Source organism: Anolis sagrei, chromosome 4 (genome assembly GCF_037176765.1).
Source record: "Anolis sagrei isolate rAnoSag1 chromosome 4, rAnoSag1.mat, whole genome shotgun sequence".
Lineage (NCBI taxonomy): Eukaryota > Metazoa > Chordata > Lepidosauria > Squamata > Dactyloidae > Anolis > Anolis sagrei.
The window spans coordinates 238,785,308-238,797,548 of record NC_090024.1 but is presented as its reverse complement, the minus strand read 5'-3'; the positions used below and the strand labels follow the sequence as shown (position 1 = coordinate 238,797,548).

The 12,241-nt window shown below is 43.9% G+C and overlaps 1 protein-coding gene across 1 annotated transcript in view; it reads left to right on the top strand.

The window, feature by feature from the left end:
- The window catches only part of SLC2A4RG (SLC2A4 regulator), a 59,021-nt gene that overhangs the window by 30,732 nt on the left and 16,048 nt on the right, over nt 1-12,241 (top strand). Inside the window, exons 3-6 of the mRNA XM_060771897.2 lie at nt 4,151-4,242; nt 5,581-5,819; nt 9,215-9,315; nt 11,321-11,612. Of these exons, the coding sequence (XP_060627880.2) occupies nt 4,151-4,242; nt 5,581-5,819; nt 9,215-9,315; nt 11,321-11,612 (724 nt within the window). The remainder of the gene's footprint in view (nt 1-4,150; nt 4,243-5,580; nt 5,820-9,214; nt 9,316-11,320; nt 11,613-12,241) is intronic.

Here is a 12,241-nt window from a genome sequence, read left to right as displayed (position 1 = left end):
CATAACCTCTGAGGATGCCTGCCATAGATGTGGGTGAAACGTCAGGAGAGAATGCTTCTGGAACATGGCCTGGGAAACTCACAGCAACCTTCTTGTAATAATAATCGCTTCTTGGAAGAGGATTGTTTGCATCTGATCTGGCAATGAAGGGCTAGGTTTGTTTTGTTTACACATTTTATTTCTTTGGAGACCCAAAACAAAAAGGGAGGAGGGAGTTCTGTCCAAGTCACAATGTGGTTGTACATTTGGGGTGTTGTGTAGGAGGAGGAGGAGGAGATGGGTTGGTAAATAAAACCGAGGTGACCAGATTACCTGGAGCCGTGTCTTGAAAAACGAGTCTTCCCCCTGGAACTTCGCATTTCCCTGGAATGTAAAAGATTAACCGCAGGGTTGCACAATCCCTGTCCGCAAGGGCTGCGGTCGGAGATTTGGAGAGCGTCTCCTTGCCCTTTCCAAAGGGCTGTTAAGAGACCTTGCAGGAGGCGGAGGAGTTGCAAGAGAGAATAAAGGCATTGTTGAAAGCCTGGGCCCAAACTCCCCGCCCCGAAACGCGGATCTCATCCCATGGACTCAAGCCAGGGCTTGTTGTGAGAGTGAAGAGCGCAGTGCCTGACGACAAGGGGATGGAAGGAAAGCAAGGACGGCACGTCAGGCCAAAACATAACACTAAGGTGGTCCACGCCTTAGTTACCTCTAGATTGGACTATTGCAATGCCCTCTATGTGGGGCTGCCCTTGAAGATGGCCCGGAAATTTCAACTTGTCCAACGGGCCAGATTATTAACTGGTGTGAATTACAGAGAGTGGTCAACCCTCCTGTTTAAGGAGCTCCACTGGCTGCCATTTATCTTCCGGGCCCAATTCAAGGTGCAGGTTTTGATCTCAAAGCCCTGAAGGGCTTGAGACCCACCTACCTGCGTGACTGCATTTCCGTCTACGAACCCACACGACCGCTTCGATCTTCCGGAGAGGCTCTTCTCTCGCTCCCGCCTGCATCGCAAGTGCTACTTGTGGGGACAAGAGAAAGGGCCTTCTCTGTAGTGGCCCCCCGGCTCTGGAATTCACTCCCCAGAGACATTAGGCAAGCCCCCACACTGGCAATCTTCGGGGGGAGTCTGAAAACCTGGTTATTCCAATGTGCCTTCAATGATTGAATATAATATACTCCCTCCCAAATTTCACACAAATGACAGCAGAAGCACTTTATTTTATGGTTTGTGCAATTAATTCCTTCCTCAATCTGGATCTCCCTTCCCAACAATTTCCATTGCCCAATCTCCCAGTGTTTTAAAATGTTTAATTTTTATCCTTAAATCTGGCCTTTGCCCTGTGCAATTTCTGTGTGTTTACTGTCCAATTTTATACTGCTGTCTTGTTTATTATTTAGGTTTTGCATTTGATGTTTTCTAGTTCTGTTATGCCTTGTGTTATGTTGTGTTATGCTTTTGTGTAATATTGTGTTTACTGTATTGATGGGCGTGGCCTCATGTAAGCCGCCCCGAGTCCCCCTGGGGGAGATGGAGCGGGGTATAAATAGAGTATTATAATTATTATTATTAACACATTTTTTGTTTCTCGGTTATAAAGTCATTTCCTAAAGGGTTCTGTCATGGAACCCTTGGGTTCTAATACATCCCAAAACCCAACAAATAAATAGATGGAAAATCAGAACTTGCTGAAAATCCACCTGGTTTTGAAAAGTCCACCTTGGTAAGGTAAAGGTTTCCCTTTGAGATTAAATCTAGTTGTGTCTGACTCTTGGGGTTGGTGCTGATCTCCATTTCTAAACCGAAGAGCCGGCGCTGTCCACAGATACCTCCTAGGTTATGTGGCCAGCATGACTGCATGGAGCGCTGTTACCTTCCCGCAGAAGCGGTACCTATTGATCTACTCACACTTGCATGTTTTTGAACTGCTAGGTTGGCAGAAGCTGGGGCTAAAAGCGGGAGCTCACCCAATCTCCGGATTCAAACCACCAACCTTTCGGTTAGCAAGTTCAACAGCTAAGCGGTTTAATCCGCTGCACCACCAGGAGGCAAATAAAATAAATAAATGTAAAACCAGAACTTGCTGAAAATCAACCTCCTGGTTTTGAAAAATGAGCATTTCAAAGTCCATCCATAGAGTATTACCTTTCTAGGTTGCTGTGAGTTTTCCGGGCTGTATGGCCATGGTACAGGAGCATTCTCTCCTGATGTTTCGCTCACATCTATGGCAGGCATGCTCAGAGGTTGTGAGGTTTGTTGGAAACAAGCTAAGTGATGTTTATATATCTACTAGCCGTCCCCTGCCATGCATTGCTGTGGCCCAGTCTGTGTATATGTGTTTGTGTGTGTGTATATTTGTGTATATATGTGTGTTTGGGTATATATTTGTTGTTTTTGCGCATGCGTTGTAATGTATTTTTTCTTTTTTGGCTTTTTAAGTCCCTTCTGCTGTGTTTTTCAGTGTTTTGATGAGTGAGAGTCACCCGTTGGCCTGATGTGTGTCTTGTGCCCAAATTTTTGAGTGTTGGTCACTTCTTGGGTTAGTAGGTGTCTTGTGTCCAAATTTGGTGGCAATCCGTCCAGTGGTTTCTTAGGTTATGTTAATCCCACAAACGAACATTACATTTTTATTTATATAGTAGATGGAATAATGTCCAGGGTGGGAGAAAGAACTCTCGTCTCTTAGAGGCAAGTGTGAATATTGCAATTGACCCGCTTGACTAGCAATGAATAGCCTTGCAGCTTCAAAGCCTGGCTGCTTCCTGACAATTTCAACAGAAAGGAGGAAATTATGAAAATGAACAAAATCTGGCAACCAGTACTCAATATCTCTAAAATCAGGACAGTAAATAAAGAGCAACACTCAAAAAAGAGGAAAATTCCAGATAAGAAACAGTCAGGGCCAGCTATTTATTTACTTATTTATTTATTTGCGACATTTATGTGCTGCCCTTCTCACCCTGAAGGGCACTCAGAGCGGCTTACAATATATATATGTGTGTGTGTGTGTGTGTGTGTGTGTATACAATACATTATACCATTAGCACAGAACAATATCAGCGCTATACATCACTATATTGTACTATATGATTATATTGTAATATTATTAGTAATGTTACATGTAATATAAAATATATAATTATAATATCATACTATTAGTATTAGCATTATACTGTATTACATTATAATATTATAAATATTATACGTATATACATTATATTATATTATATATATGCATACAGTACATTCGACCATTACAATATCAGCGCTGTACATCACTATATTGTACTATATAATTATATTGTAATATTACATGTAATATATAATTATATTGTAATATTACATGTAATATAAAATATATAATTATAATATCATATTATTATTATTATTATTAGTATACTGTATTACATTATAATATTATAAATATTATATGTATATATATTATATTATATTATATATTAGCATAGCACAGGAGACAAGGCGGAACTGTCCCCTCCCAACAAAGGATTCCCCCAGGCAGCAACCAGCCAGGCTCAGAAGCTATACCTTACCAATACCTTTAATACTATGTAACAAAATATGAAAGATTTTCTGTCACTCATTTGAAAGTGTTATTTACTGTTTAATTGTGCGGTCCTTACTTTGAAAGAAGTCGCTACACTCCAGAAACTTCATTTTTGTGGCACAAACTATGTTAAGTTGGTTGGTTTATCCCCTGCTTGGGTATCAGCCAGCATGTCAACGACTTAAATCAAGAAATAGTTTTCTAAGATCTACAGAGACACTCGCTGGAACACCCCAGCAAGCGAGAGTCCAAAAGTGGCAGGCTCAAACCCAGAACCTCAATCAGTGGCTGATACCAAATGAGAGACTCCCCCCTGGGCACACAGAAAACTAGGCGACTTGGAAGTTGGTTGAGACACTGTGAGACATTCATTGAAAAACTATAGCAAAATGTGCTGCAGGATGGCGTCCCTCCCTTATTTTCCCATATTTTTTATGATAGAGCCAATTAAGAAATGACATTTATAACCCAGGAACAAAAATAGCGTCACATAGTGTAATAGACGGCAAAGCTTTGCTGATGGTTGGAGCCTGGAGTGTTGTCTGTGTCGGTGGATGCTGGAGGTGTCTCAAGACCTTTTTTTTCTCCTTGCCTTTCAGGAGACTCTCAGAGAAGGCGGGGATTGACGAGGTTATGGCGGCCGCGGTCCTGACAAGCTTGTCCACCAGCCCGGTTGTGCTCAACAACACAGGTACGGCAAAGATTTGTTATAGCCCGGATGGGTAGTTTTCCTTGCCATGAAATCTTACCTATCTTCAGCTAGTCGATGGCTGTTAAGTCTTGATTAATTAGTGGCCATTTGGGCACAACAGGGTGACCAAGCAAGGAATCCTACCTGTCACCAACTAGATAGCAGTTGATGAGACTTGGTTGACACCGTAGTGGCCATTTGGGCAGGAGAGGGATGCCAATCGAGGGGGATTGTTTTTTGCAATCACAACAAGAGGAAACAACCTGGGACATCTAATCACCTCCCAACAAAAGATTGCCCCAGGCACTGCCAGGCCATCAAATGCTAATCAAGGTGGTCAGTTGAGACATTTACACCTAGCTCCAACAGACAAGAGTTCTTTGTACCACCCTGGTCTTTCCACAGATATATAAACCCAATTTTCCTAGTTCCAACAGACCTCACTACCTCTGAGGATGCTTGCCATAGATGCAGGCGAAATGTCAGGAGAGAATGCCTCTAGAACATGGCCATATAGCCCGAAAAAACCTACAACAACCCAATAATAATAATAATAATAATAATAATAATAATAATAGCAACTTTATTTTTATACCCCGCCTCAATCTCCCTGAAAGGACTCGGGGCAGCTTACATGGGGCCAAACCCAATCAACAGTTAAAAACGTAGCACATTAGAATGCATAACATTAATTTAAAACACCGTAAACAACATTATAACAAAATATAAAGCAAGCAGCAATATCTCCTTGAGTCTCAACCAACTCAACCTAATTTGTGGCAGCCACAACAACAAAGTTTCTGGAGAAGAACAACTACTTTCAAAGTAAATACTGTACAATTAAACAGGAAATTATACTTTCAAACCCGGAACAGATTTGTTTTTTCTGTACAATACATCACCCTTTCGGGAGATGGTGGCGGGTGTAAATAAAGATTATTACTATTATTATTTTCTAATTTTGTTACATAGTTTTATGTAAAATACATATATTAAAATGTATTTCTATGAAATACATATATTAGAATACACAGAACAAAGATTAGAGTACATTAAACACACAAGAAGAACTTCCTGACTGTGAGAGCCGTTCAGCAGTGGAACTCTCTGCCCCGGAGTGTGGTGGGGGCTCCTTCTTTGGAAGCTTTTCAACAGAGGCTGGATGGCCATCTGTCAGGGGTGATTTGAATGCAATATTCCTGCTTCTTGGCAGAATGGGGTTGGACTGGATGGCCCATGAGGTCTCTTCCAACTCTTTGATTCTATGATTCTAAGACATGAGTTGAAAATTCATAGTTGCAAATGGACTGAGCCTTGTATGTTTTCCTCTCTCAGCAGAGATCCGCTGTGACGCCTGGAAGGAAGGGCCGGCCATGTCCTCCAGCTACAGCAGCGGCAGCAACGCCAGCGGCGAGTGGAGCTGGGACCCCCCCAGTGACCTCTCCACCCCTTCCACCCCCTCGCCGCCCCTCTCCACGGACATCACCACCAGCTTCCTCTCCTCTCTCCAGGCCGACCTCGAGGAGACCGAAGCGAGCCACTTCCTCTTTGGGGACCCCATCCCCAGGAAGCGGAAGGTGAGTGAGAGAGAGAGAGGGGGGGGGGAGCTTGGGAGTCAGGTTGGCTATAGACATCAATAGTAACATAGAGTGGGAAGTGATTGCAAGGGCCGTCTTAGTCTGAAACGCTTCTTGAGGTGGCCAGCCAAGCACTTCCTTAAAGACTTCCAGAGAAGGACAGTCCACCGTCCTCCAAGGTCATTTATTCTCCATTGTGAAGTGGTTGTTACTGTGTAGAAGTCCTTCCTAATGTTTCGATGCAATCTCTTTTCATGTGCAGGCTGTCCCCACGTTACAATTACTTATTTTTTTATTTATTTAGAGCTTTTATAACCTGGTCTTCTCGACCTCCGAAGAGTGACTCAGGCCGGTTCACAACAGGAGATTCATAGACAATAGTATAAAACATCACAGCCTCATAATACATAAAATACATTAAAATACATTAAAATACAATCATACAATTACACAAGGCCAGGTCATCAGAGTGAAATCACAATTCATCACCATCCGTCAGTGTGATCAAGAGTTATTGACTCAGTCATCAAATGCCATATTCCAAAGCCAAGGTTTTACCAGCTTTCTAATAGTCAGGAGAGAAGGGGCAGATCTAATCTCCAGCGGGAGAGAGTTCCAGAGCCGAGGGGCCACCACCGAGAAGGCCCTGTCCCTCGTCCCCACCAAACGTGATTGCGAAGGCGTTGGGACCGAGAGCAGGGCCCCTCCAGACGATCTTAATAATCTTGATGGTTCGTAGGGGAGAATATGTTCGGAGAGGTAAACAGGGCCAGAGTCGTTTAGGGCTTTATAGGTTAACACCAGCACTTTGAATTGTGCTCGGAAGCTAATTAGCAGCCAGTGGAGCTGGTGTAACAGCGGAGTGGTGTGCTCCCCTGTACCCAGCACCCGTTAGTAGCCTGGCTGCCGAGCGTTGGACTAGCTGTAGCTTCCGGGCAGTCTTCAGAGGCAACCCCACGTAGAGAGCGTTGCAGTAGTCTAAACGGGATGTAACCAAAGCGTGGACCACCGTGGCCAAGTCAGACTTCCCAAGGTACAGGCGCAGCTGGCGCACAAGTTTTAATTGTGCAAAAGCTCCCCTGACCACCGCCGAAACCTGGGGCTCCAGGCTCAGCGATGAATCTAGGAGAACTCCCAAACTGCGAACCTGCGCCTTCATATGGCCATGTTCTAGAGGCATTCTCTCCTGACATTTCGCCTGCATCTATGGCAAGCCTCCTCAGAGGTTGTGAGGTCTGTTGGAACTAGGAAAAAGGGTTTATATATCTGTGTAAACCCTTTTTCCTAGTTCCAACAGACCTCACTATCTCTGAGGATGCTTGCCATAGATGCAGGCGAAACGTCAGGAGAGAATGCCTCTAGAACATGGCCATATAGCCTGAAAAAACCTACAGCAACCCAGTGATTCCAGACATGAAAGCCTTTGACAATACAATAATAATAATAATAATAATAATAATAATAATAATAATAATAATACACTGGGTTGCTGTAAGTTTTTCGGGCTATATGGCCATGTTCCAGAAGCATTCTCTCCTGACTTTCACCTGTTTCTATGGCAGGCATCCTCAGAGACCTCATAACCACATTCACTGCACCTAACGCAAGCACCCCATGGCATTTTCTAGCTTATAGTGCATTATATGAGTCTACACTGGTCATATAATGCAGTTTCAAATTATATTATTTGGCAGTGTACATGGGGTCTGGTTCAACATAAAACACCTTCGAATATTCCTAATATTATAGGTGATGGCTTGCTATGAGTTTTCTGGGCTGTCAGGCCATGTCTCAGAAGCATTCTCTTCTGACGTTTCGCCTACATCTATAGCAGGCATCCTCAGAGGTTGCGAGGTCTGTTGGAAACTAAGGCAAGTGAGGTTTATATATCTGTGGAATTAGCTATTCAGTGCTAATCAAAGTGACCAATGGCAACATTCACACTTGCCTCCAACAGACAAGAGTTCTTTCTTTCTCCCTGGACATTCCACAGATAGATTAAATCCCAGTTTCCAACAGACCTCACAACTTCTGAGGATGCCTGCTTAAATTCAGGCGAAACGTCAGGAGAGAATGCTTCTGGAACATGGCCATATAGCCTGAAAAACGTACAGCAACCGTGATTCTGGCCATGAAAGCCTTCGACAACACAACAATAATACACTTTATTTATATTCTATCCCAGTTATATCCTACCTTGTCCATGCCAAGCATTATTTTTTAATTTTAAATTATTACATTTGGCCCAGCCATAGATTTTAAATGCTTGTTGTTATTGTTACTGCCTATTGTTTACTTTTGTTTATGAGATTTATTTTAACTGTTGTATTGATTGTTTTCTTATTGCTTTTACTGTTGATTACTTTGGGCTCGGCCTCATATAAGCCGCACCGAGTCCCTTGGGGAGATGGTAGCGGGGTATAAATAAAGTTTTTAAAAATTATTATTAAATATTATTATTATTCCGCTCTGTCTCCTTGAGGGGACTCAGAGCGGATTACCGTATACACATATATAGGAAAACATTCAATGCCTTTTATACACTAACAACAATGACATACAATACAAACAAAGGCAAAGATTTCCCTTTCCATCTCAGGAGTCTGGAGGCGATGCTCAACTCTGGCCATGGGAAGGTGATCTTGTTCCATTTTTCCATGCCAAGGAACCTGTTGTTCTTCATGGTTGTGTTTGCCGGCGTGGCTGCATTGGTACCTTTTACTTTCCTGCGGAGGCGATACCTATTGATATACTCACATTGCATGTTTTTGAACCGCTAAGTTGGCAGAAACTAGGGCTAACAGCAGGATTTCACCCTGACCCAAGGCTTCGAACCGCCAACCTTTTGGTCAACAAGTTTTTTCTGCAGTTAGCCATGTTTGGCAGAGTCTTAGGTAACCTGGCAACTTAAAAAAACCCCAAACAAAATGAAATTAATCCTAATTAAAGTAGTTGTGTCTCCTGTTGCTGTAAGACCCTCTCTCTGGATTAATGGTTGGCTTTTGAGTCTCATAAGCCCAACCTCCTGAGATATGGAGCCCCTGGTGGCGCAGTGGGTTAAACCCCTGTGCCAGCAGGACTGAAAACCGACAGGTCGCAGGTTCGAATCCGGGGAGAGCGCGGGTGAGCTCCCTCTGTCAGCTCCAGCTCCTCATGCGGGGACATGAGAGAAGTCTCCCACAAGGATGGTAAAACATCGAAACATCCGGCATCCCCTGAGCAACGTCCTTGCAGACGGCCAATTCTCTCACACCAGAAGCAACTTGCAGTTTCTGACACGACAAAAAAAACCAAAAAAAAAAAAAAACAACCTCCTGAGATAGAGATTCCTAGGACAAAACAGAGTCTGAGACTGTGAGCCTTATAAAGCTGTGCGCTCTTTTTTCCTGCCACAGAACTCCACCAAAGTGATGTTCAAGTGCTTATGGAAGAACTGCGGGAAGGTGTTGAGCAGCTCGTCTGGAATGCAGAAACATATCAGGACCATCCATCTGGGGTAGGTTTGGCCCTTGGGGTCATTTGAGGCAGATCCGTTCAATGGGTGGGTTTGGAGACTAGACTGAGGAGCTGGAAAGATAAGTGTGGCCTGCTTTAGGGTGCCTTCCTTTTGTCCCGTTCTCTCTTACGAGGGTTGAATGAAAAGTAATGCCTCCACCTTCGTAACTCCTCAACAGATGGCAGTACTGGTATGTGGCAGGTACTGGCTTGTTCGGTAGACTCTCCTCTACAGTTCCATTGGTTTGGGTTAGGGTAGGTCATTCGAGGCAGATCCATTCAATGGGTGGGTTTGGAGAATATGCTGAGGAGCTGGAAAGATAAGTGTGGCCTGCTTTAGGGTGCCTTCCTTCTGTCCCGTTCTCTCTTACGAGGGTTGAATGAAAAGTAATGCCTCTGCCTTCGTAACTCCTCAACAGATGGCAGTACTGGTAAGTGGCAGGTACTGGTTTGTTCAGTAGACTCTCCTCTACAGTTCCATTGGTTTGGGTTAGGGTAGGTCATTCGAGGCAAATCCATTCGATGGGTGGGTTTGGAGAATAGGCTGAGGAGCTGGAAAGAGAAGTCTGGCCTGCTTTTGGACTCTTTCCAGAAACATATCAGGACCATCCATCTGGGGTAGGTTGGCCCTTGGGGTCATTCGAGGCAGATCCATTCAATAGATGAGTTTGGAGAATATGCTGAGGAGCTGGAAAGATAAGTGTGGCCTGCTTTAGGGTGCCTTCCTTTTGTCCCGTTCTCTCTTACGAGGGTTGAATGAAAAGTAATGCCTCCGCCTTCGTAACACCTCAACAGATGGCAATACTGGTATGTGGCAGGTACTGGCTTGCTCAGTAGACTCTCCTCTACAGTTCCATTTTGGCGGGAAGCCTTAGCATTGAACAGTTGTGTTATTAAAGTGCGATGTATGAAACCCTGCGCAGACTGTCGGTCAATGCGATTTAAGCAACGTGCAGTCATTGAATTCTTGACAGCAGGAGGTGTCACCCCAAAGGAGATTCATCAGAGAATGCAAGCTGTTTATGGTGATTGTGTTGATGTGAGTACTGTGCGTCATTGGGCGAGTAAGTTTAAAGATGTTGAGGTGGGAACATCTGACTTGAGTGACAAACAAAGAGTTGGACGTCCTGTGACAGCAACCACCGAGTTTCACAAGCAAAAGGTTGACAGATTGATTCAGGACAATCATTGCAACACTCAGAGAGAAATTTCAAGCATTTCATAAGAACGTGTGGGTCACTTTATTGCTTTGCTTGGCTGTTGGAAGATCTGTGCACGATGGGTTGCGGAAACAGAGTGTCGACTTCTTCTTTGACGGCTTCATAGTTGGCATAAATGTATCCAATTGTCTGGTGATTATGTGGAAAAGTGAATAGAGGTAATTAAAGAGCACATTCTAAGGATTATTTCTGCGTTTGATTTATTCAAATATTCCCATCCAAACCCAAGTAACGAAGGTGGAGGCATTACTTTTCATTCAACTCTCGTAATTCAGTTTCACACAAAAGTCTCTAAAACATTTTAAATATAGTGATGTTCAAGCTATGTATATCAAGGGTATCTGAAAGATAAATCCAAAATTTAGAATGTTTCTGATCCTAAATATTTTGGATAAGGGATATTTCTTCCCCTTTGTTTACATTTCTTCCCTCCTTCTCAAGGGGAAGAAACATAAAAGGACCAAAGAACAAGGGAAGAAATGTAAAACTAATGGCTTATATCTGGCCTTGAACAGCGGGACTATCCAGTAGGCTGTTAGGAATTGTGGGAGTTGAAGTCCAAAACACCTGGACGGCCCAATTTTGCCCATGCCTGGGAATGAGGATAAAGTTCAGCACCAGAGACAGCTCCTTAAAGGCCCTACAATAGGGTCACCATAAATCAGAGTGGACTGTGCAGTGATCTCATCTAGTTTCAGTCTCTCCTGCCAAGCATGGGCTCTTTTTGCTTGTGTACAATCCCTCTGTATCCCCTTCTGATAACAACCCTCCCTTTGCTCCCTCCAGGCGCAAAGCTGACCTCGACCAGAGCGACGGGGAAGAGGACTTCTATTACACCGAGCTGGACGTCAACGTGGACTCCCTGACGGACGGCCTCTCCAGCCTGACGCCCGTCTCGCCCACCTCCTCTGTGCCGCCCGCCTTCCCCATCCTGGAGGAGGGCCCACAGACCCTGCCCATCCCCTTCAAGCCAGAGGTCTCCTCGATGCCTCATTTGAGCCAGCTGACACCTGTGACCATGCTGAGCCAGTCAGCGCCCACCAGCCTGTGCCATGTCCAGAGCGACCATGCGTACCAGGTAAGTTCCCAAAGCAGGGACATTCCTGTTGGGTGAGTGGGCTTATAAACAAAAGGCCCCTCCTCATGAATGTATAGCAGAGTAACTTATTTGCAGCAGTGTGACCCAGCACCAGTAGCCAAAAGTGATAAAAAGAACAAAAACACACAGACCAATGTTATATCTTCCTTAGGATGCTTTTCTTTGTAGTAAAATAATATGGTTGCACTATCTATATAAATAAAAATGTAATGTTCGTTTGTGGGATTAACAGAACTCAAAAACCACTGGGGGAATTGGCACCAAATTTGGACACAAGACACCTAACAACCCAGTGTATGTCCTTCACTCAAAAAATTTTGTCATTTGGGAGTTGTAGTTGCTGGGATTTATAGTTCACCTACAATCAAAGAGCATTCTGAACCTCACCAACAATGGAATTGAACCCAACTTGGCACACAGTTCTCCCATGACCAACAGAAAATACTGGAAGGGTTTGATGGGCAGTGTCCTTTGGTTTTGGAGTTGTAGTTCACCTACATCCAGAGAGCACTGTGGACTCAAACAATGATGGATCTGGACCAACTCTACACAAATACTCAATATGCCCAAATGTGAACACTGGTGGAGTTTGGGGAAAATAGAATCTT